This window comes from Microcaecilia unicolor, chromosome 4 (genome assembly GCF_901765095.1).
Source record: "Microcaecilia unicolor chromosome 4, aMicUni1.1, whole genome shotgun sequence".
In the NCBI taxonomy this organism is placed as follows: domain Eukaryota; kingdom Metazoa; phylum Chordata; class Amphibia; order Gymnophiona; family Siphonopidae; genus Microcaecilia; species Microcaecilia unicolor.
Genome location: NC_044034.1, coordinates 309,362,179 through 309,386,457, shown reverse-complemented (window position 1 = coordinate 309,386,457; position 24,279 = coordinate 309,362,179). Strand labels below are relative to the sequence as shown.

The 24,279-nt window shown below is 42.5% G+C and overlaps 1 protein-coding gene across 2 annotated transcripts in view; it reads left to right on the top strand.

The window, feature by feature from the left end:
- Positions 1-24,279, top strand: part of KCTD9 (potassium channel tetramerization domain containing 9) — a 71,023-nt gene that overhangs the window by 14,911 nt on the left and 31,833 nt on the right. The window contains exons 4-9 of one of the 2 annotated variants that reach the window (XM_030201827.1): positions 1,142-1,238; positions 13,690-13,748; positions 16,382-16,510; positions 19,356-19,423; positions 20,502-20,597; positions 22,795-22,944. In XM_030201827.1, coding sequence (XP_030057687.1) covers positions 1,142-1,238; positions 13,690-13,748; positions 16,382-16,510; positions 19,356-19,423; positions 20,502-20,597; positions 22,795-22,944 — 599 coding nt within the window. The remainder of the gene's footprint in view (positions 1-1,141; positions 1,239-13,689; positions 13,749-16,381; positions 16,511-19,355; positions 19,424-20,501; positions 20,598-22,794; positions 22,945-24,279) is intronic. The other variant, XM_030201829.1, reaches the window with a different exon arrangement.

Genomic DNA, 24,279 nt, shown 5'->3' with positions numbered 1-24,279 from the left:
CCTTTGCATCTCTCCATGGTGCGTCTGCACCTTCAGTATTGCGTTCAGTTCTGGTCGCCGTATCTCAAAAAAGATATATAGTGGAATTAGAAGAGGCTCGAAGAGCAACCAAAATGATTATATGAGGAAAGGCTGAAGAGGTTAGGGCTCTTCAGCTTCGCAAAGATACGGATGAGGGTAGATATGATTGAGGTCTACAAAATCCTGAGTGGTGTAGAACGTGTAAAGTAAACCAATTTTTTTTTAACTCGTTCCAGAAGTTCAAAGACTAGGGGGCACTCGAAGTTACATGGAAATACTTTTAAAACAAATAGGAGGAAATATTTTTCACCCAATGAATAGTTAAGCTCTGGAACTCTTTGCCGGAGGATGTGATAACAGCGGTTAATGTATCTGGGTTTAAAAGAGGTTTGGACAAATTCCTGGAGGAAAAGTCCATAGTCTGTTATTGAGACAGACATGGGAGCAACTGCTTGGCCTGGGATTTGTAGTATGGAGTGCTGCCACAGTTTGGGTTTCTGCCAGGTACTTGTGACCTGGCTTGGCTACTGTTTGGAAAACAGGATACTGGGCTAGATGGACCATTGGTCTGACCCAGTTTGGCTACTCTTATGTAACTTGCGTTAATAATTTTAACATGTTAATTGTACAGCCCTAGTTCCATATTTTACCAGTTAGTATTTACACCACTTTGAGTCCTGTATAGCTCCTAGCTAATTTCTTATTAGGTAAGTCCTACTCCTCCAACCTAGCATTGAAAACCATCATCTTGGGGGGAGAGTTTCCGAGAATGACTTAACTGCTGTTCAGGCATACAAAATCTACCACTTACACCTGTAAGTAGCACTGTTTTATACATATGTTTAGCGCTGGTTAATATGTATAAATATCCTAGTGATAGTGGTCTCTCTTTTTTTTGTTTGTTTTTTAATGTGTTAATTTATAAAAAGCTTAGTGCTCTTTGAGTTTTTTTTTAATGGGCAAACTTAGGCATCCCTTTCCCTTTATAGATGACCTAAGGCACTCAGATCAACTAAAGTGAACGTCACCTGCCAAATGTAACTACTTCTGTTAGCAATGTGTTTTGTTTGTTACATGTGTAAGTCTGTGGCAAACCATTCAACCTGTTTCTTTTGAATAGATCCTCAAGCAGACATGAAGGCCTCTGAGGAAGTTTACGGCTCCCATACAGACTGGCTGACACTAAATGTTGGAGGCCGAAGCTTTACTACTACACGGTAGGAGTCCTACTTCAGTACAGAGAAGTGCACAACATTGTCCCTCTCCTGTTCCCGCTCACATTGGAGTGAATTCAGTTTCTGAAGAAGTGCAAGTGAAAAGACAATTTTTATTGGCTCTTAATTTGATGTGTGCAGTCTGATGTTTGATATATGACTATCATGGGTTCTAAATGAAATGACCCCATTGGATTTCATCAGATATTTGTTCAGGATTGGGAGGGATTGTTTCTGTGAAGATAACTTCATAAAAAGGTTCCTAGGCATTCAAGGTGCATATATAGGTGCAAGACGTATCTATTTATAAATGCCCTATGTCCAAAAGAAGTGTAAACTTCAATACAAAGAACATTTCAGCATTATAGTACAATTTAAATCAAATTATACCAAAAGACAGTGAAATATATTGTATTAATGCAGAGGTTTCACCTAAAGTTTTTCCACTGTTGTAATTAAAAGGGAAAGTCCCTTTTAGTGTTCTTTATATATAAATTTATAGAAAACATATTCTAGTCCAAACTAGTCCAAAAGGCACTTATCAGCTACTGTTCCATTAAATGTGTGCAAAAAAACAAATTGCCAGTGCAATCACATTTTGAATCGTAGGTCTGTCAGGACATAACACTTTGGTCCTGCTTATAGAATCTCAATTGCTAAATTTCATGGCAGCACATTTCTTAATTCCTAATAATTCTAAGGTTTGTGTTCTTATATGGGCAACACTTGAACCCGTGTGCTTTTATAAAGTAACCTCCCAAAATCTCCTTAATAGAGCTACACCTTCTCTTAGGCAGGAGTAACTTTGCATGTATGAGAATTACCACAGACATTCATGTATTTTATAAAAATATGCACAAGTCCTGATCACAGTTCCGCTCATTCTCTGCCCCAGGAATACCAATGAATCTATTGTGTGGCACTGGTAACCATAGATCTTGTAGAGGCTACTCTGAAGCCCACAACTTAAAGCTAAGTTTTTGACTGACTAATAAACTCAATTTCAGAAAAAAATTATTTATGAATGTGCTGATACACTATCAATCAGGAGGATTGTTTTCCAAAGCATTTTGTTAAATGATTTTTGTGTTTTGATGGGACGGATTTATAATAATTTCATGCATCAAAAAGTTCTATTTAAAATATTTTTTGAAAGTGGGATTTGTTTCTTATATGATGATCCTAAATAATGATCTTCTAAAAAAGAACGTGAGAGAGATAGTTGGGTAGGTGTCAGATTTCTTGGGCACCTAAATAGTGAAAGACTACATTTTTTTTTTGTTTTGTTTTATAAAGGCAACCTATGTATCTGTTTCTATAACATTTAATCCCAGGGAAAGTAGGCCCAGGCATTTATACCTACTCCAAAGTTTAAATGTGTTTTTTTTTTAAGACCCTAGAATCTAGGTGTCATTGCTGATATGTTGAAATCCTCTGTTTAGTGTGCAGCAACGGCCAAGAAAGCAAACTGTGTTTCCTCAGTGACCCTCCAGACCGATCAAGACTCTTGGGTTATGCACACCTACCAGCAGAGGGAGAATGAGAACACTGAGCTTTGAATACTGTATATGTAACCTGTGCAGAGTCCCTACCAGCCAGTATTTCTCAGTCTCCAGCAGAGGGTAGACGTGCATCCTGACTGGTCTGGTAGGGCCCTGGGGTTTCTGGGGGTTCTTTTTTCTCTTTTCATTGGTGAATAGGTTTAAAAAAAAAAAAAAAAACTCCTCTATTTTCTTTCTTACCCTGTACTTGGTTTCCAGCTTTGGGGTGTGAGTCCAGTGGGGCTCCGTTTCCCCAAGGGGTGTCACACCTTGGTGGCCGGGTCTCTTCCCCAGTCCTCCTCTCCTGGGTGGACAGCCTTGTGCCTCGGCTATCGTTCTCATGCGGCAGCCTTGAGTGCCCTTCATTTAGTGGCAGCGGGAGTCTCCGGTGCTGGGGTTTTTCTTGCTGGCTCCTCTTGCTTCGTTTCATGTCGTCGGGCAAGCTGCTCCAGTGCCGCATGTGTTCTTGACGGGGTTTAGAGACGCCGGGATCTCAGTGCCAGTTCTGTGTAGAGCCGAAGACTCCTTCCTTACTGCTCCCTCAGTTATCGGCGGAGGTTCCCACAGCCAGTTAATCTAGCACAGAGTCAGCCTCACAGATAGCGGGGACTTCAGTGGTTCCATTTTCAGCAGCACCCCCCGCCATCTTGGATCCCTCCCGCGCGGTGGATCAGTCACCCTCGATGTTTGCTGCCCTGTTGCTGGGTCAGGACAGCACAGGGGGGGTATGGGCTTTCCTCCAGACTTTATTTGGTCTTTATTTCAAGCCTGGAAGTTGGGTCCTCCTCAGTCAGTTTTGGCCGATGACGCTGCAGGTCCAGTGGTCCCCAAGATGCCTCATTTAGACTGGGCGGAGGGGGGTGGAGTTTGGTTCCCTTCCTGGGTCTGAGGAGAACTTAGTGACCTTGGAGAAGAGGAGGTTTTAGCCTCCGGCCAGGAAAAAGAATCCCTTACTGGGGGAGGACCCCTCGGTGGTTAGAATTTTTCATAGGGACGAATTGTCCGAACTCATCGATCAGGTGACCACAACTCTCTTAAATTTGAACCGGCTGACCTTACTGCAGGTGAGACAAAGCAGGTGGTCCTTTTGGTCAAAGGGATTCGTCAGTTGGCCCGGTCTTCTCCTATGAATAAGGACTTGAGGGACGTGGTTTCTCAGGAGTGGGCTTCGCCAGATATGCCCTGTAAAGTGTCTCGGGCCATGTCTCATCTTTATCCTCTCCCGCAGGAGGACAGGGACTCTCTGAAGCTTCCTACAGTTGATGCAGTAGTGACTGCGGTCACTAAGGCCATGGCTATTCCGGTGGATGGGGGCGTGGCGCTGCATGACCCCCAGGATAGGAAGTTAGTCTTTTCTTAAGTGCAGCTTTGATTTGTCGGACCTTCCGCTGCATGCATCGGTCTGTGGAGGTTTGGTGGCTCGGTTGTGTTTTTGCTGGGCTGAGAAACTTCTGGTTGACCCGAGTATGGATAGGACCACTTGGGTTTAGGAGTTGGACAAGTTAGAAATGGGCTTCTTTATCTGATTCCCTCTACGATTTGTTGCGAGCGTCGGCTAAGAACATGGCCCTGATGGTTGGAGCCTGCCGGGCACTTTGGTCAAGGGGTTGGACTGCAGATGCGGCTTCTAAATCTAAGTTATGCTTGCTTCCCTTTAAAGATTCCATGCTCTTTGGTGAGGATTTAGATAAGTTGGTTCGCGGCCTTGGGGATGCTAAGGTACTGCGTCTGCCAGAACTTCGTTCCAAGTCCAGTACCCGGGGTGACTGCATGGTCGATTTTGGGAATTCGGTGGTATAGACCATTCAGGTCTAGCGGAGCATCCAGAGGTTGTGGGGTTTTTTTTTTTTTTTTTTTTCAACAGACGCAGTCCTTTCGTGGGGGGCGTCGTGGGGGTCGTGACTCTTCAACAGGAGGGGTCGTTCCCGTACGGTCCTTCAAGGTGCGGGAGTCCAGCTTCTGGTGCGAGCGGGCGCTCAGCTGAGTCAGTTCTTCCAAAGGTGGACTCAGATCACGTCAGACCAGTGAGTCCTAGAAGTAATACGTGACTGTTACGAGCTAGAGTTTGACATGTCTCCTCCCGAATTCTTATGGAAGTCGCCCTATCGCTGTCTATGCAAGGCACGAGCAGTTCAAGACACCTTGCGTTGGCTGATCAACTTGGGCACATTCCTCTGAGGGAAAGGGGGGTGGTCTGCTATTCTATTTATTTCGTGGTTCCCAAGAAGGAGGGTTCCTGCCGGCCCATCTTGGATCTCAAAAGGGTCAATTCTGCTCTGAAGGTTCCTTCTTTTTGCATGTAAACGTTGTACTTGGTCATTGTGGCAGTTCGGAAAGAAGAGTTCCTCACTTCCCTGGATTTGCGGGGGCCTTTCTGCACATTCCCATTCACACGGCTCATCAGTGGTTTCTCCGCTTTGCAGTCTTAGGGAAGCATTTTCAATTTTGTGCACTACCATTCGGTGTGGCAACAGCACCTCAGACCTTTTCCAAAGTGATGGTGTTTATGGTGGTGGCACTGCGGAAGCAGGGTATTTTAGTCCGTCCTTACCTCGACTATTGGTTGATTCGAGCCAAGTCAAGGTTGGAGAGCGAGGCAGCAACGGCATGTGTAGTGAGCTTCTTGCAGTCTCTGGGCTGGGTGGTGAATCCAGCCAAAAGTCATCTGGTACCATCTTAATCCCTGGAGTATCTGGGGGTGCGCTTCGACACACGTTTAGGGCGAGTTTTTATGACTCCGACCCGGATTTCCAAGCTATAGGAGCAGGTTCGGCATCTGTGTAGAGAGTGGGCTCCTGCGGCACGTTCCTACCTCCAGGTTCTGGGAATGATTGCAGCATTGATAGAGGTAGTTCCTTGGGCAAGGGCTCACATGTGTCAGTTGTAGTTTGCTCTTCTGGATCATTGGTCCCCGCAGGTGCAGGATTTGGAGGAACAGTTGTCTCTGTCAGCAGCTCCCTGCCTCAGTCTCCATTGGTGGCTTCACACGCCGAATCTGGTGAAGGGCATTCCTTTGGACCCTCCGGAGTGGATTGTTCTTACCACGGATGTGAGTCTGGGCGGCTGGGGGCCCATTGCCTCGGGCAGGTAGCTCTGGGTCGTTGGAGGAAGCTCATTGGTCCATCAATCAGTTGGAGACACGGGCGATTCAGCTAGCCTTGCAGGCCTTCCAGTCCCTACTGGATGGCAAGGCAGTCAGAGTTTTCTCTGACAGTGCCACAGCCGTGGCCTATGTCAGTCGGCAAGAGGGCACAAAAAATCGTGCAGTTGCCGAAGAGGCGGCAGAGCTAATGCGCTGGGCAGAAGTTCATCTTCAGGATCTCTTGGCGGGGCACGTGGCCGGCACGGACAACGTGAGTGCAGACTTTCTGAGCAGACACACGGATCCCGGAGAGTGGGCTCTTCAACGGCCAGTATTCGATTGCGTAGTGTTGGAATGGAGTCTCCCAGTTCTGGATCTCATGGCCACTGCTGACAGCGCTCAGGTACCGCGCTTCTTCAGTGAATGGTGGGATCCTCGGTCCGAAGGGCTCAATGCATTGGTTCTTCCATGGCCCACTCAGGAGTTGCTTTACTTGTTTTCTCCGTGGCCACTGGTGGGTCGGGTGCTGCAGTGAATCAAGCGACACCAGGGCCTGTTGATTTTGGTGGCCCTGAATTGGCTGCGTCATCCATGGTGTGCACATCTGGTATGCCTGGCTGTAAGGAAACCATTTTCGTTGGGGGAGTTGGTAAGGTGGTTTCAGGGGCCGATCGAAATGCTCAACCCCTCTCCGTTCTCACTTATGGCTTGGCTCGAGAGGAGTAGGTTAAGGAAGAAGGGTTTCTGTTCCAGAGTAATCAATACTATGTTGTGGTCACGTAAGAGGTCCACGTCGTTGGCTTATGTGCGCGTGTGGCGAATCTTTGAAAATTGGTATCCAGATAGGTCTTAATTGGTGTCGAGATCGGTCTTATCTCCCTTTGTGCATCTCAGTCGCAGAGGTGCTAGACTTTTTGCAGGATGGTCTCGATAGAGGTCTTTCGCTGTCCTCTTTGAAGGTTCAGGTAGCGGCTTTGGCCCGTTTCAGGGGCAAGATTCAGGTAGTGTCCTTAGCTGCATCTCCGGATGTAGTTCGTTTTTTACAGGGAGTTAAGTTGATTCGTCCGCTGCAACGTCCCTTGGTTCCTCCGTGGGATTTGAATCTCATTCTGGAGGCACTAGTGGGTCCTCCTTTTGAACCGTTGGAATCAAGTACTTGTAAAGATCTTACCTTGAAGACCGTGTTTTTAGTAACTATTGCGTCGGCCCAGAAGATTTCGGAGCTCCAGGCTTTGTCCTGTAGAGCTCCTTTCTTGTCCTTTTCCAAGGAGAAAGTGTCTCTGAAGCCGGTACCGACCTTTTTGCCTAAGGTGGTTTCAGATTTTCATGTGGAGATAGATCGAGAGATTCTTCTCAACGTCGTCTGGTAAGGATGTTCATCGGATCTTTTGTGCTTACCTTCGGAGGATGCAGGAGTTTCGGGTCTCTGACAGGTTGTTTATTTTGTTTGGGGATCATAAGAAAGGAGCGGCCGCTTCTAAGGTGACCATTGCTAGGTGGTTGAAGGAGGCTGTTGCCTCAGCCTATTTGCTTAAGGGTTGCTTGGTGCCTTCGGTGCTCAAAGCACATTCTACTCGGGGGGGGGGGGGGGGGGCTTCCTCCTGCGTGGAAAGTAGTTTCATTTCCCCGCAAGAAATTTGTAAGACAGCAGTCTGGTCCTCCATGCATTCTTTTGTGAAACATAGAGTTGATATACAGGAAGAGAGGATGCAAGCTTTGGTGCGGCTGTTTTGACCTCTGGTTTCCTGTTTTGGTACTTCCCAAGAGTCTTGACTGGTCTGGAGGGTTGCTGAGGAAGGTGAAATTAGGCCTTACCTGCTAAGTTTCTTTCCTCTAGACCAGTCAAGAACCAGCCCTGTCTTTAGCGTTCATGGCATTCTTAATTTTTTTTGTTTGTGCCTTTGATTTCTGCTGCAGCTGACATGAAGAATATGTCTATGCAATGCTGGTCTCATTCAGGCCAGATTGTTTTTTGGCGTTGGTATAGTTAAGTGCAAAACACCTTTGGCGTTCAGCCTGCTCAAGCACAATTCTGTTTTCAGTTGTGTTTCCATTTACAGGGTTCTGTGTTTTGTGTTTGTGTTCTTTTTCTCTGCTTTATCGGTATACTGGCTGCACAGGTTACATATACAATATTCAAAGCTCCGTGTTCTCAGTCTCCCTCTGCTGGTAGGTGTGCATAACCCAAGCATCTTGACCGGTCTGGAGGGTCTAGAGGAAAGAAAATTAGCAGGTAAGGCCTAATTTCATCTTAGACATTATTAATAAAGGAATGGAAATCGCAAAGGCATTATGTTCTGTTTTGTCTCGCCATGGTGTGACTGCACCTACAATATTGTATGCAATTCTGGTCGTTACCCCGCTCAAAAAAAAAAAGTATAGTGGAATTAGAAAAGGTACAGAGAAGTGCATCCAACATGATAAAGGGGATGGAACAATTTCCCTGTAAGGAAGGGCTAAAGAGGCTGAGTCTTCAGCTTGGAGAAGAGACTGCTGAGCCGAAGGTATGATGGAGATCTATAAAATCATGAGTGGAGTACAAGGATTGGAGGGCATGCAAAGAAGTTATGAAGCAGAACAGAACAATTTGGAGAAAAGTTCTTCACTCAGTGTTAAGCCCTGGAGTTAGTTGCCAGAGAATGTGGTAAAAGCAGTTAGTGTAGCAGGATTTTAAAAAGGTTAGGCTAACTTACTAAAAATAGTAATGGAATTGTTCTCAACGGCTGGTCTCCAGTATCGCAGAAGTACAACCTTCATCTTCCTTGGACGCTATTTGCCAGACACAGAATGCAGTGTTGGTTGTCACCCAGAAATTTGACCATCGGAGCTCCCTTTCTGATTAAAAAAAAAAATGGGAGGTGGTGACAACAACAGGAGCTCATTACAAGTTTATCTGGCACAGGGCACATTGACAGAACAGGAACCTTATAGTTGACAAATCATGTGGAGCTTAGGGCAGTGCAAATGCCTTGCGTGACTTCAATCCCTTTCTGACGAGGGCCCCAGTTTGTTTTCTTCAATAATGCAATGGTGGTGGCTTATACTAATGTGTGTGTGTGTGTTTATTTATTTATTTTATTTATTTATGACATATCCTCCATTATCCTGAAAACTAGTTCAAGTTCAATGTGGCTACAGTTTAGATTAAAAATACAGAGGTTGAAATTCAATAATAGTGAAAGTAGTATGATGAAATGGCTGAGAGTAACTGATTAGCAAATAAACTACAAATAGTGTACATATGATTCACAATACAGAAAAGAGGCAAGATTATCAACTGGTTATCGTTAACTAATGTAATGAATTCTGGAATGAATTGGTGAAGAAATTAGTTTTTAGCAATTTTCAGAATTGTAAATAGTTAGAATGATAGATTTTGGGAGTGAGTTCCAACATTTGATTCCAATATAGGTGAACTCTGCCTTCATATAATGGAGGCAGTGTATGCAAATCAAGTTCATGCATATTCATTGTGGATATTCTGAAAACCTGACTTACAAGGGGCACTCCAGGACTGGGAAATGCTGGCGCTTATCAACAAGCAAGGTGGAACCTGCAGCTGTCCAGTTGGCGGTTGAGGCAGCCTCCCTCCATGAGTTGGATGGAGAAAAGTCTTATTGTCGACAGATCATGTCGATGGGTCCTTGTATATGGAGGCGGACTTTCTCAGCAGGCACTCCTTGGACCCAGGAGAAAGGTAACTATCTAGGCATGGTTTTCAGCTGATATGGACCGATGGGGTTCTCCGCTTCTGGACTTGGGTACTTTGGCATTCTGTTTCGTTGTCATCAAGTTCTTCAGCCAGTGGAAAGAACTGGGCTCAATGGGGATCAATGCCTTACTGCACCCCTGACTGGAGACATATCTACTGTATGTCTTCCCTTCATGGCCCATGGTACACGTGTTGAAAAGAATCGCATTGCACTGGGGTCAAATAATTGAAGCTTCTCAGTGTGCATAGAATCCTCATTAGATATCTGGATTCTCAAATGAGTTTGTGCTTTTTGGTAAACAGAGGCTTGGCCTTATGGGCTTCTAAGCTCACAATTCTAGATGGCTGAAGGAGACTATCGCGGTAACTTATTTTTTTGCAGGGGAAGCATGCTCCTCAGGCTTTTCAGGCTCATTTTATGAGGTGTATAGCGAAATCCTAGGCAGAGACTACCTTGCTGTCTCCCTTGGATATTTGCAAGGTGGCAACGTGGTTGATGCTGCATATTTGCCAAACACTACAAGGTGGATGTTGTGGCAAGCTTGGAAGCCAGTTTGGGGACTTTGGTCCTTAGGACGGCAGCGGCAGGATACCACCCACTCTAGGAATTGCTTTTATAGATTCCTTAGGTTATGGAGTAGTGGGGAGCTATGTAAAGGAAGAAGAAATTAGTCTTTTTCTCGCTTTTCCAGAGGCCTGCTTGAGGTTCTCATATGTTTAGTCAGTGTGAAATAATGGGCTAAATAACTGTCACCTTGCATGGTGCTTCCTGCATATGTCTTGCTGTCCAAGGTGTCCAGAGATGAGAGGTTCACATATGTTGACTCGTCTGGTTAGTGTTAGCGAGTTGTTTAAGGTGGTTGTGTTTTTTGTTCTGAGATGTCTTGGCTTAATTTTCAGTTCTGTATCTCTATCTGTTGGTTGATGGGACACAACTATCCCACAGGTTCTGGAATAGTGGGAAAGACTAATTTTATTTTATCTTTTTTTTTTTTTCTTGAGAAATCTAATACTCGTTACTGGAATAAGCAGCATGAAATCTATTTTACTCCTTTGAGATCACCGGATACTTGTGACTTGGATGGACCACTGTTGGAAACGGAATGGTGGGTTTGGGGATCTTTTGGTCTGCCCCAGTAGGCTGATACTTATGTACTTACAAAAGGGCGCTTATTAAATTGCCAGTAATGTGCCTATTTTATGAAATCCACAATAAATAGCAAACGGCTTATATCAATATGCAAAAAAAAAATGGTTTTTTTTTTGGGAAGACCTTAGCAGGGAGATATGATGAATAATAGTTTTTGTACCTCTAAACCAACTCTCCAAAGTCATCATTGGTGGGGGTTTTTTTAATGTTTTAATATATTTTTTTCTTAAATGTTTCACAACTTTTGAAGAAAAAAAACTTAGTGTTGTTCAAGACTTATCTGAATAGTGTCGGCTCTGGGTTTTTTTTTCTGGTCCGACATGAGTCATGTTTCGCCATCCGGCTGTATCAAGGATCCATCTACCTATGTGTCTCTCACACCATCCTTGCTGACTTTACTGCCTTCTTGTGTTTTTGTGTTGGAGGTTTTTTTTTTTTTTTTTTTTAATATTGATATATAAGCCATTTAGTATTGTGATTTTCCAGTTGATGTGGGCTTATGCTTACTAGTCTAGCCTCAGTTGCTTTTCATGAAAGCAACATAGACACCACATGAATGCTTGTGCATCAGCTTTTCGTATTTGTTCTGAGGCAGGTGCAAATGTGTGAGTACTGTATGTATGTACGTACGTCACAGCTCTACCCAAACTGTGTCCCCCAGGAATTTCTACATGTATACTGTGCAAGTGCTATTTTCTGTTCATCTGCTTAATGTGCTTATCCCACACAGTTTTATGAGCGTGTTTCCATGTGTAAAACCTAGATGTGATCTGAGCCAAAAAGATTGTTATCTGCGGATGGTCTTATGGACAAGTGGGCTGCCATATTTTTACAAAAACAAAGCACGTATTACACCTCTGTTTTTTACAACACACAAGACAGCTGCGCATACCTTTGTGTGCACTGTAACAAATGAAATAGGAAGCCTTAGCTTGTAATGTGTGATTTATTTAATGAATCTTTAAATTTAACAAGGGTTGATTTGAATATAGACCTGGGTGTTTCAGTTTTTTAAATCTCTTGAGAAGAAATCATGTGAAGTCATCTAGAATAGACCATTTCCAGTCCAAACATTCTCAATCCTCATCGAACTCCTCGAACCCTTCAGAGTCTGTTCGCTTACCAACATCATTGTTGAAATACATAAGAACCGCCTGTAGATGTTCTTCTGTAATTTCTGTAGTAGTGATATTTTGTCACTGCTATTGCTATCTTCATCTTTGCCATCAGTATCCAGATATGTCTTTGTACTTGTACAGAATCCCAGCCTTTCTGAACCCATTGCAGATGATTTCTGGTGGTGTTTTCCCCCAGGCAGAAGCCACCCACTTGCAAACTTCTGAAAATGTTGCCCGCATCCTGATGGTATAAATTCATGAATCCCAGGCCGCATCCATTCATCACACTCTTCTTACAAACATTTTGAATGGATGGTTAACCGCTATATCTAGCAAACTGTAGGTTGCAGATAAGACCAGCAGGAATAACAGCTGTATGGGCACCAGCGGAGTTTATATAACTTTTAACATTTTTTTCTGTGTGCAGTCATGGCGTCAAATTAGTAAGGTCTTTCTTTGAAAAGAATCCCCCTTTCTTGGCCCTATATTATTGATCTAACCATACTTTTGGTAAGATCAGTCCATCCATTCCCCCCTTATTGCAATGGACAACCACGCCGGTGAACATTTTTTTGCAGAGCATGGTAATTCTCTTAAACTACCATCCGCTTTAATTTTACCCCAGTCGTAGTACATACGAGGAAATGGTGAAGCAAGACCTCTCATGTCCTGTGGTTGTAATGGCTGCAGTTTTTGTACCTGAAGCAGCCACTGTCCTGGTGGCCAGGACATCAAGACGTCAGAACTTCATCCATGTTAATAATGTCCATTGCAGAGATACAGAGTTCAGAGATTTTCTTTGGAAACAAATTCATGGAAGTCTTATCAACTTTCGCTCCCAGTTGTGGCCTAGTGGTTAGGGTGGTGGACTTTGGTCCTGGGGAACTGAGGAACTGAGTTCAATTCCCACTTCAGGCACAGGCAGCTCCTTGTGACTCTGGGCAAGTCACTTAACCCTCCATTGCCCCATGTAAGCCGCATTGAGCCTGCCATGAGTGGGAAAGCGCAGGGTACAAAATGTAACAAAAATAAAAAAATAAGTCTCTAGCCTACAGTGGTTCTCATTCTCACGAAGTCCATTTCTTTTCATGAATCTTGAAATCCCAGTCTAGAAGCGTCTCTTTAATCTGAATTGCGATGGTAGAGCTTGATTTTGTTCCATTGAGAAAATATCTATTCTCTCAAGTCCTCTAATTGAGGCCATTTTGGTTTCTGCCCATGACCTGTGCATTTTCAGGGGTTCATGTTCTCTTGGTGCTTTCTCCTTTCTCCATTTGTGAATGGCCAACTCTCCACCCTCATACTACCTCGCTGCCCTCTGTCGCTTGTTGCTTCCGCTCTTGCAACGGCTTTCAGTTTGAAGTCAGTGTTGTAGGACTTGCATTTCATTCCTTGCATGGTCCTATAGGCCAGGCCAAATATATGTAGAGAGCATAAGAAAGGTTTGTTACATAGCGCAGTATACTTGTGGGCACACTATAGCAAGGTTATTTTGCATTACTACTGATTTTGTGTTCATTATATATGGGTGCAGGTTATTTTTGTAGGCACAGTATATGCATGATAATACGGTGATCCATTTTTCACACCTGAGATGGTCGGCCCAGTTGTCCATGTGGCCAGTGAGGATAGCCCGTTCAATCTCATGCAAAAATCTACAAAGTTTATTGGCTTTTTAGCTTAGTTCACTTGTCCCTAGGTAAATATTGTCTTGCTGTACTAAGTCCAAAAAGCTGCAGATTAGCAAAATTGAGGGTTTTAGCCTACTTGTTTGTAAGACCATCCATACATAAGGGTTTAGAGAAGAATTGTGGGTTTTGTTTGAATTATTGTTTCTCTTTCCACTGCCAGGAGCACTTTAATCAGTAAGGAACCTGACAGCATGCTGGCCCATATGTTCAGAGACAGAGGTCAGTTGGCAAGTTTTATTAATATATTGTGTGGACACAGTTTATTTTATTATGTTCTACCCCAAGCTTGTTCATACAGTAGCTGATTAAAACTTCCTTGTCACAGAGGGCTGGCGCTTAATAAAGACATTAAACAGGAGGTATGAGACAAGTTGTACTTCAGGTCCTCTTTCTACTCGACCCAGTGGGGTTTGGGGGTGTTGTGGATGCTCTACAGTTGGGAGACCCCTTATGTGTGCTGTCTTGAGGCCAGTATTAAAATAATTTGTCTAACCAGCTCTTTGGCCTGACAAGTTTCTTAAATTAAGAAAAGAGAGCATTTTGGGCATTCTGAAAGCATGGCTTTAGTTTAACTGGATAATGCTGAATAGCAGGGTGCTGTCCAACAAAGTTTAACTGGAAGTCGGGCCACTAAAATAACTTTACTAAAATTGCCCAGGTAGTATTACCTGGATACCTTTAACTGGTTGTGTTCTGAAGTTCAGTTTATCCGGTTGAAGTTATCCAGATAACTAGATATTAAACCACAGAACTTCAGAAAAATGATATAAACATGAAGGGTATGAGATACACAAAGTTCATACTAGGATGTGACTATAGAGAATTTTAAAAAGGCCAGACATAAGAAAAGGAATACCTATAAATTAGGTCTAAGTTACAATAAAGGTCAGCCAACATGTAGGTTTCTCCATCTCTACTGTCGGTATTCTCGGTGGAGAAGGGTAGTTAATGAGGTTCCCCAGGGGTCTGTGCTGGGACCGCTGCTTTTTAACATATTTATAAATGACCTAGAGATGGGAGTCACTAGTGAGGTAATTAAGTTTGCTGACAACACAAAGTTATTCAAAGTCAAATCACAGGAGGATTGTGAAAAATTAAGAGGACCTTACGAGACTGGGAGTCTTGGCGTCTAAATGGCAGATGACATTTAATGTGAGCAAGTGCAAAGTGATGCATGTGGGAAAGAGGAACCCGAATTATAGCTATACCATGCAAGGTTCCACTTTAGGAGTCACAGACCAAGAAAGGGATCTAGGTGTCGTCGTTGATGATAAGTTGAAACCATCTGCTCACTGTGCTGCAGCGGCTAAGAAAGCAAATAGAATGTTAGGTATTATTAGGAAAGGAATGGAAAACAAAAATGAGGAAGTTATAATACCTTTGTATAGCTCTGTGGTGCGACCACACCTCGAATATTGTGTTCAATTTTGGTCGCCGCATCTCAAAAAAGTTATAGTGGAATTAGAAAAGGTACAGAGAAGGGTGACGAAAATGATAAAGGGGATGGGACGACTTCCCTATGAGGAAAGGCTAAAGTGGCTAGGGCTCTTTAGCTTGGAGAAAAGGTGGCTGAGGGGAGATATGATAGAGGTCTATAAAATAATGAGTGGAGTTGAACGGGTACACCTGAAGTGTCTGTTTACGCTTTCCAAAAATACTAGGACTAGGGTGCATGCAATGAAGCTACAAAATAGTAAATTTAAAATGAATTGGAGAAAATGTTTCTTCACTCAACGTGTATTTAAACTCTGGAATTCGTTGCCAGAGAATGTGCTAAAGGCGGTTAGCTTATCAGAGTTTTTAAAAAGTTTGGATGGCTTCCTAAAGGAAAAGTCCATAGACCTTTATTAAATTGGACTTGGGGAAAATCCACTATTTGTAGGATAAGCAGGATAAAATGTTTTAGACTTTTTTGGGATCTTGCCAGGTATTTGTGACCTGGATTGGCCACTGTTGGAAACAGGATACTGGTCGTGATGGACCTTTGGTCTGTCCCAGTATGGCAATACTTATGTACTTATGTAAGAAAAGGAAATTAACAAGTGAGATTAAATGTCTTTGCTTTACTCCAATAGACGGTCTTGCCAACAGCATGTTTGCTGACCTTTGTATCTAACAGAACCACATGACCTTTATAAAGGTGGTAAGAAGTGTAGGTAGAGGGAAGACAGCTTATTGCAGAGGAATGGGTAAGTCCATATGAAGGAGCAGGAAGAAAAAGAACATGAACTGGGACAGGAGCAAGCTAATCGGAGCATAATGAGGTGAGTGAAGGGAAGGTAATACCTAATTTAGATCCCATAAGAAGCAGTAGAAATAAGAGAAAATAAAACATAGAAAAAAAATAAGGTGATACCTTTTTTATTGGACTAACAATACATTTTTTGATTAGCTTTCGTAGGTAATCCTTCTTCATCGGATCTGATTAAGAAAGGTTACCTTCGAAACCTAATCAAAAATGTATTTAGTCCAATAAAGGTATCACCTTATTTTCTTTTCTATGTTTTATTTTCTTCTGTTTCTGTTGATTACCTTTAAAAGTGGACTAACACAGCTACCACCTCTCTCTACATAAGAAGTAGGAAACCCCTGAGTTGCTTGTGGAAAGGGAAGGTAGCAAGCAGCACTGTGCTAGGGAGTTAGGCCAGACACAGCTTCAAAAAAGATAGGGACTACAAATGGGGTGAATGAAACAAAAGGACAGAACAAGGGGGAGGTCTTAATGAAAGGGTTAACTTTTATTCTTAAGGCTTGCTTCTTTTTTTTGTTTTTTTTAATGAAAAAAGCAAGGGAAAATGTTGAACCTTTTTGAATTTTCTAATGTATTGACTAATGACTGATTGTGATACTAGGTGCCTGGGGAAATACACAGGACCACCGAGGGGCATTTCTAATCGATCGTAGCCCAGAATACTTTGAGCCAATTTTGAACTATTTACGGCATGGGCAGCTGATTGTAAATGAAGGCATTAATTTATTGGGTAGGTGCTGTCTATAAAAAGCTTTTGAGCATACAACGCTTCTCTGGCTTCCATGAATCCACTATCTGGATCTGGTCTTCCTGTAGCCTGCTGAGGCAGACTCTGCTTCTGACAGCACTTCATCTCCTTTTTCCTTCTTAATTTTTCAGCTACCTCTTCTGTATCCAGCAAGTGGCAACCCTGGTGCTTTTATATATGAACCCCCAGTCCTGGTGTGAAAGGATGCTTATGAACTCTTTAGGTTAATGGGTTTGCACATGCTGGGGATAATTTCTAATAGAGCACCTGTGTGAAATGTCCAAAAAAGCACCTGGTTTATAAAGGCAACATAGGTGCCAGTGCACTTTTTTTTTTCTATAAAATATGGTGCTATCCCTAATTGCATGTAAATCACATGGTTCAGTCTTGCAGTGTGCCTACTTTGTGTGTCTACCCATGTGCAATTTTATAAGAGTTTATGGAAACTTAGTCTACATGCAGAATAAGCTCTATGAAATTACCCCCATAGTGCATCTATTTTCCTATAATAAACACTAGGGATAGATTTCACTTACACGCATCCATTTTCTACAAAGGACACTTTTTTTGTTGTGTTTTGTCAGTATTCTTCATTATTATGCATGTCTGTCTAAGCAACCCCATAAACACTGAATTGGCTTTTTCACCTGTAGTAGATTTTCTTATGCTATTGGTGTCTTGTTACCGTGCTCAAGATCAAGCATAATGCCAGTCCTGATGCATGCATGTTTAATAAATTTCAGTCTTTTTATTCCTTTGTTTAATTTGTGTGCAGTTTTGTGTGAGTATGCAGTGAATGTTTTCCCCATACTTTTGCCATTGAAATAGCCTTTAGTGGTTGGTTTTATAATAAACTTGTGCTCCGGTTTACTAAGCCACACTAGCGGCTGTCCGTGTTCTAGTGCTGACACAGCCCATTCACTTTGAATGGGCCGTGTCAGCATTAGCGCACAGACAGCCGCTAGCACTGCTGAGTAAACAGACCCCTTAATTTGGGCACTGAATACATATTTTCAAGGTAACACCAATTTTGTTTTGTTTTTTCAAAGGGAAAATGTGTATGTGCCTGCCTTTACAAATGTATCCCAAAAGTGCTGCACACATAGCTATTTAATGTACCAAATTTTGCAGTTTATTTTATGTGCATAGGTGCACATTTTATAAATAGTGCTTCTGATTTTACAGTTAAACACTGATAACATACCAATGTCTTTTTTTTTTTTCCTGTGCTCATTACTCCTAAGTGGCACAGATGTACATATCTGATTCCACTAGAAAAAAAGTACCCAGCAATAGTTTCTATGAAGCAAAAACACCAGACACTTTTTTTTTAATCGTCGTCAAAGAACCCTTAACTATCTGGAAAATGAATTCTTACATTTACAAACTCCTAAGGAAGCTCTGTCTTAGGTATGAACGCAAAGGCTTCAGTAAAGCTAGCATTGTCCCCGGGTCATCACTATTCAGTTCAGATAGCTTGTATGTGCATAAGTTTGCTTTTTTTTTTTTTTGTACATAAACTCTCTTACCAATGGAGACCTTTTTTTTAATTGTATGGTCCCTATTGTATCAGCCACTTCTTATTCTTGGCGATGAGTAACTTGGAATCTTACTACAGGTACTTGTGACATATATTGGCCACTGATTAGAAAAGGATAGTGGGCTATGAACCTTTGGACTGACCCAGTAGGGCAACTCTTATGTTGATATTGCTGCAATGGAACAAATGAAGCTTAAATTTTTTTTAGTCATGCGTTTGGTTGCATACATAAACCACATTTTGACTTCGTCTGTCCTTGAGTGGAGGAGTAACCTAGTGGTTAGTGCAGTGGACTTTGATCCTGGGGAACTGAGTTCAATTCCCACTTCAGTTCCTTGTGACTCTGGGCAAGTCACTTAACCCTCCATTGCCCCTGGTACAAAACAAGTACTACTACTACTACCTGAATATATGTAAACCACTTTGAATGTAGTTGCAAAAAACCTCAGAAAGGCGGTATATCAAGTCCCATTTCCCTTCCCCTCCCTTCCATGGTAGTCCTCTTCCTGCTAATAAATGAAAAAAATCAATGATAGCTAGCACTACCTGTCTCTGCACTGACACACAAATTAAGGTACTATGACCAAAACGTTTTTAATGGCGTAAGCTTAGAAATGTCTTGCTTTGAAGATATGTAGTACTATTTTTACCTCTTCAGGAGGAACATAAATCATTGTGCAGGCTGAAAATCTAGCCCTGTTCTAAGCAATGCATTTGCACATAACTTGAAATATATGTAGCAGTGCTGGATTAGTGCAGTTACCATGCTGGCATTTAACATAAGTACCTTACCTGGATGTAAGTCCTTTTCTGGATAGTGACAGAATATCACTGTTTGAATATCTTCTTTGCCTGCCCTTGCCCTGCCCCCTTTTTTATATGGATAGTGACTTACAGCGTGGTAGTCTCCATATATATTTTTTAAAAATACACATTAAAGAAGTTATACAGTCACCTCTTGCCAGTGAACATAATTTGCTTTGAATATCAGCCCAATAGGGTTTGTGTGTATTTAACAGTAATTTTAGTCTGTAAACATGGGCTGATTTTTACCTCATTTTGGGCTGTCGGGAAGGGGTGCAAGTGAAAGATATTTATTCTGAGAATATGCGGTGGGGGGGAAATGGCTGTGTAATTCCATAAGTGAACTCTGTCGACAGGGCATAACAGCATATTGCACACATTCAGTGTTCCTGTTTTTGTAGCTCACTTGGACCAAAGTTATGGGAAGGTCATATGAGTATATGCTATCTGTTAATGACAAATGCAATTTCTAATTTCTGCTAGGTGTTTTGGAGGAAGCCAAATTTTTCGGCATAGATTCATTGATTGAGCACCTAGAAGTGGCAATAAGGGTAATTATACTTTTTTTTTTTTTACCCCCCCCCCCCCCCCCCCCCCATACAAAGATCTATGTCTTGTCACAGTATAGCACAGGGGATGGTTTTTCATTGGTTGTAGTGGTTCCATGCAGAGCCCCTGGCCATCCTATACAGCATGAGGCAGGAAGATGGCTATAGTACATAAATGCATATGCAATACACCTGCATGAGTTTCTAAAAACTTACTTCTTTGTTAAAATGTACTCCCCTAGTTCCTCTGCTGATTAATATTCCCACCGCACTCCCCCATCCTGCTTAGTTCCCCATTGTTAGCTACTGCTCCCCTTGTCTATCCTTTGTCAACTTTAACTGTATTTTCTCAATTTGTAATTTTTCCTAATTTTTCTATAAGCCACATTGTGCCTGCATGTGTGGGGAAATGTGGGATACAAATGAACCATAAATAAATAAAAAGGAAAGAATTAGAAAATCTAGCAGGGTTTGACTAATGTTATAATATGGGTATGACCAGGATATCTGTCAGTATAGATGAACCTTTAGCCATGTGCCTTCCCCCCCACCCCTTGGGGCATCTTCAAGACCCTCCCTTTTTCTCCAGTATCTCTTCTTCTCCCCCCCCCCCCCCCCGTTCCAGGACCTGTTTCTTCTCTTCTGACACTGCCATCCCCCTACCTCCGTCCAACTCCTGCAGCTCCAAAAGCCACTATCATTGTGGTGGTGGCCTTGTGCTCATCGCCACACTGACAGTAGCTTTTAAAGTGCTGCACTGCTGCTGTCTTGCCAGCTGTGCCATCACCATACCCTAATTCTAGCACACTCCGGCAGATGCCTAACCCATCTACCTAACCCTTGGTACAATGCTGGCTGAAGCCAAAAGTCTTGTGAACTTTGGTGAATTTAATTATAAGCTTCTCTTGCCCAGCAGTTGATACTTGTTCTCTTTTTTTTGCAGGGTTTAATACCCTTGATTAAAAAGGACTACAATGTTCTTTTGTTTTCTGCTGTTTTAACACATACAAGGGAATTAAGGAATTTGGTGTTTAAATGATTGGGTTATTTCTGTTTGATCTCTTTGCTGCTTCTCTTCAAGAATTCTCAACCAGCAGAAGACCATTCTCCAATATCCCGGAAGGAGTTTGTCCGATTTCTGCTTGCAACATCCACCAAGTCAGAACTGCGGTGCCAGGTACAATACATTTCAGATCCAAATGATTCCTCAAGGCCTTATTCCTGTGTCACTTTTTTTCTTGTTTGCTAGTTATTTTATTCCATAATAATTTAGTTCACTTGGAATAAAGTGTAACCTAACGATGACAGCCCTTTTGGAAAATAAGTATATAATACTTTGTGAGAGGATAAAGTTTTTATGTCGTCTTTTGTTTTAACATATAGAATTTTGGAGGGAGTGTGTTTAGAGTTGAAATGGCACATCTTTCCCTGAAATGTGTAGGAGAGGCAGTGAATTAGTATTGTAGAAATTTATTTATTTATTTATTTATTTATTTATTTATTTATTTATTTATTATATTTGTATTGATGTTTTTAGTTGTGATTTTTGTAAATTGCTATGGACTTCCTTTTTTGAGAAATAAGACTGTTTGATTCAACTAGCTGACAGCAAAAACAGAGAGGGTCCAAATGTACACAAAGCAAAGTAGTACACAAAAAAAAGCACAAAAGGGCCCCCAGAAGTGGAAACAATGATGTAATCTTTAACAGATGGGACCCAACACAGGCCGTGTTTCAGCGCACAACAACGCCTGCCTGAGGGGTTAGTATCGATCTCTTTAAGTGTATTAAAGGACAATGGAGTGTCCTTGTGCGTAAAATTACAGATTATCAAGCAGATTACAATCGGTGCTTTCAGCCGCTTAACTCTTTTGAACTACGAGTTAAGCGGTTGAAAGCACCGATTGTAATCTGCTTGATAATCGGTAATTTTAAGCACAAGGACACTCCGTTCTCCTTTAATACACTTAAGGAGATCGATACTGACCCCTGAGGCAGGTGCTGTTGTGTGCCGAAACACAGCCTGTGTCGGGTCCAGTCCGTTAAAGATTTATTTATTTATCTCATTTGTACCCCAGTTTCCCAAGTGTCAGGCTCAATGTGGCTTACAATGCACCACAGAGGCAGGCGCCAATGCAGTAAAATGAAGCTAATACAGCAAACCTACAAGAGATAATGGGGAAGAATAGGAATGGATGGAAGGAGAGGGCAAATTTTGAGGGAAGGGGGATATGTCCAAATGTCTCTAGATCAGTGTGCTTCCAGCAGTGGAGTCACTGGGGGAAGTCCGCAGGGTAGGCACTTCTGACTAACATGGTCTTCAGCGATTTCCAGAAAGTTAGATGATCTGTAGTGGTTTTGATGGACCTCGGTAAAGAGTTCCAAAACTGAGTGCCAATGAAAGAGAAGGAGGTAGCGTATGCAGTCTTGTGCTTGACTCCATTGCAGTTCTGGGGCCCTTTTGTGGGTTTGTTTGTTTTTTTGAGGACTGGTTCAACTAGCTGAAATTTTATTAGGTATGTTTCTGTTGTCCCTTCTCATTGCTAATGGTTAGAGGGTGGGAGTTGGGTAAAACCCCTTTACTCCAAGAAAATGGCAACTTTCACAGTCTGCCAAGGAGCTGGTACACAAGAGCATGATCTTCCTACAGGGACAGTCATTCCCTTACCACATAAACAGACATGGATGAGATTACTGATCATCTTGAGACACACTACCCTCGTTTTAATGTAAAAAAAAAAAAAAAAAAAAAACTAGGGGCCTGTTATTCAAAAGGGTTTAACCAGATGGGAAAGGCTCCAGCCCAGTTCATCCCCACTGATCTGGCCATCTGCCAAAATTCAGTGGCACTTAGTCATTGGCATTATCTGCTTATTGCCTATGACCAGTACAGCACAGTCTGGTTAGTGGTGGGGTGGTCTGGGGAGCGGGGACAGAACTTGGGTGGAGTCGCCACTTACCTGGTTAGCAGTGGTATTTAGTCGGCTACCAATTTAAAGAAGCACACAAAGCTAGGACATCCATCCTAACTTGATCCACTAAGCCTAATCAGGCACTGGTCTGAAAATGTGCTGGTTCCCAGTTACTTTCGAGTGACCACACTTACCCAGATAGTCAATGCTGGAGCTTAGACAAAACCCAGCATTGAATACCTGGGCTTAATCCAGTCTGCAGCTGTTAGCAGCTTAAACTGCTGACCACCACGAGCTGAATATCTGGCCATGAAACACAAGCTGTCCAGGATACTGTAGAGTAACATGGTCACAGGGTAGCTTCCATGCTGGGTGTCCTCCTTATTCCCCTTCCTCTCAATTTCCAGTGCTGTTTGCTAAATAACCTTTTTTTTTTTTTTTATTCTTGGATTGTTTCTGAAGGGTTTGAATTTTAGCGGTGCTGATCTATCCCGGCTGGATCTCCGTTACATTAACTTTAAAATGGCCAATCTGAGCCGGTGTAATCTGGTGTATGCCAACTTGTGCTGCGCAAATCTGGAGAGAACAGATCTCTCAGGATCTGTCCTGGATGTAAGTCTTATTGCTGCCTTCCTTAAAGATAAATACTCATGCTTGGTACTGCTTTTCAGAAATGCTTGAAAGCAACAGGGAAAAGATCTGTGGTAGTTTTTTTGTTTAAGAAATAAGATTCCCACCAATTTTGTTTTGTGGCCTCCTGAATCTTTTTGGTAACATGACGTGCAGTCCAGTCTCAGATTTGGCTTCACATGTTGTACTTATCTCTTCCAGTAGTGGTCACTCTTCAGATCATTTAGCGTAACTCTGTCTCCTCATTTGTAATTAGTTACTGGCAGTATACTGAAAGGGCAGGGAAGTGCATCAGTGCCTTCTATTTCCGTGTTACTAAACAGTATGTTAAAAATGAGAAATCCCCAAGGTGGTTTTTTTTGTGTGTGTGTTTTTGAACAGGATTGCAGATCAACACTAGAAATAAGTAAATGTCTCAAAATGTAAAACATAACAAAAATACAAAACCAAACCTATCGTTTGACTCCCAATCACCTGCATTCGTAGCCCACAGGTGCGTATCATCAGTATCGCATGGTTATTTAGCATTATGTTGTGTAATGTATTTCAGGAGGATCATATATATATATTTTTTTTTAATAAAACATTTATTTCCACAGCATCCCTCTTGACTGGCAGATGGTTATGCACTCTGACCAGCAGATGGAGACTGAGAATAAACTGTGCTTCAAGTGAGCCTATAAGTGGGCTGTACTGTGCACTGCAGTGCTCGGGGAAACCAGTCTGCTCTCATTCTTAGCAGATGGAGGAGTGGTAAGCCTGTGCAGTTGGTTACTTGTGTGGACCTTGGGATTTCTTTTTTGTCTTTGAGTTTTCATCCTGGGGCTATTGGGTAAGAGAAAACACTCTTTATTTAAAAAAACGAAAACTGAGAAAACAAAAATCCAGAGGTAGTTTGGGGTTTTGCTTCCCTCTTGTCTGCCTGCTGTTTAGGGGTTGAGGCCTGCGGGGGTCTCTTTTGCCCCGGGGGGTGTTAAATCTGGGTGGCTGGGTCCCTCCCCCCACTTGGACCCTGCTGCGGGTACCTTTGGTTTGTGATACTCAGCGTCTGGCTCTGTCTACGGGCAGGCCGGCAGTTTGCTGTGGGGTCTGCCATGCTACTTTCTAGCCTGAGTGTCGGTTAAAAAAAAAAAAAAAACAAGTATCACCAGAGCTTCACCGCAGTGAAGCCGCATGTGTTAAAAAAAAAACAAATAAAAAGCCCTACAAACAGAATAGCAGACTTTTTTGTTTGTTTTCTCCTTCAGCGGTTATTTTCCTTCTGCCCAGATACTTCTCCAGGGAGCCGCGGAGTTCCCACATTTTTTTCTTTCCTAG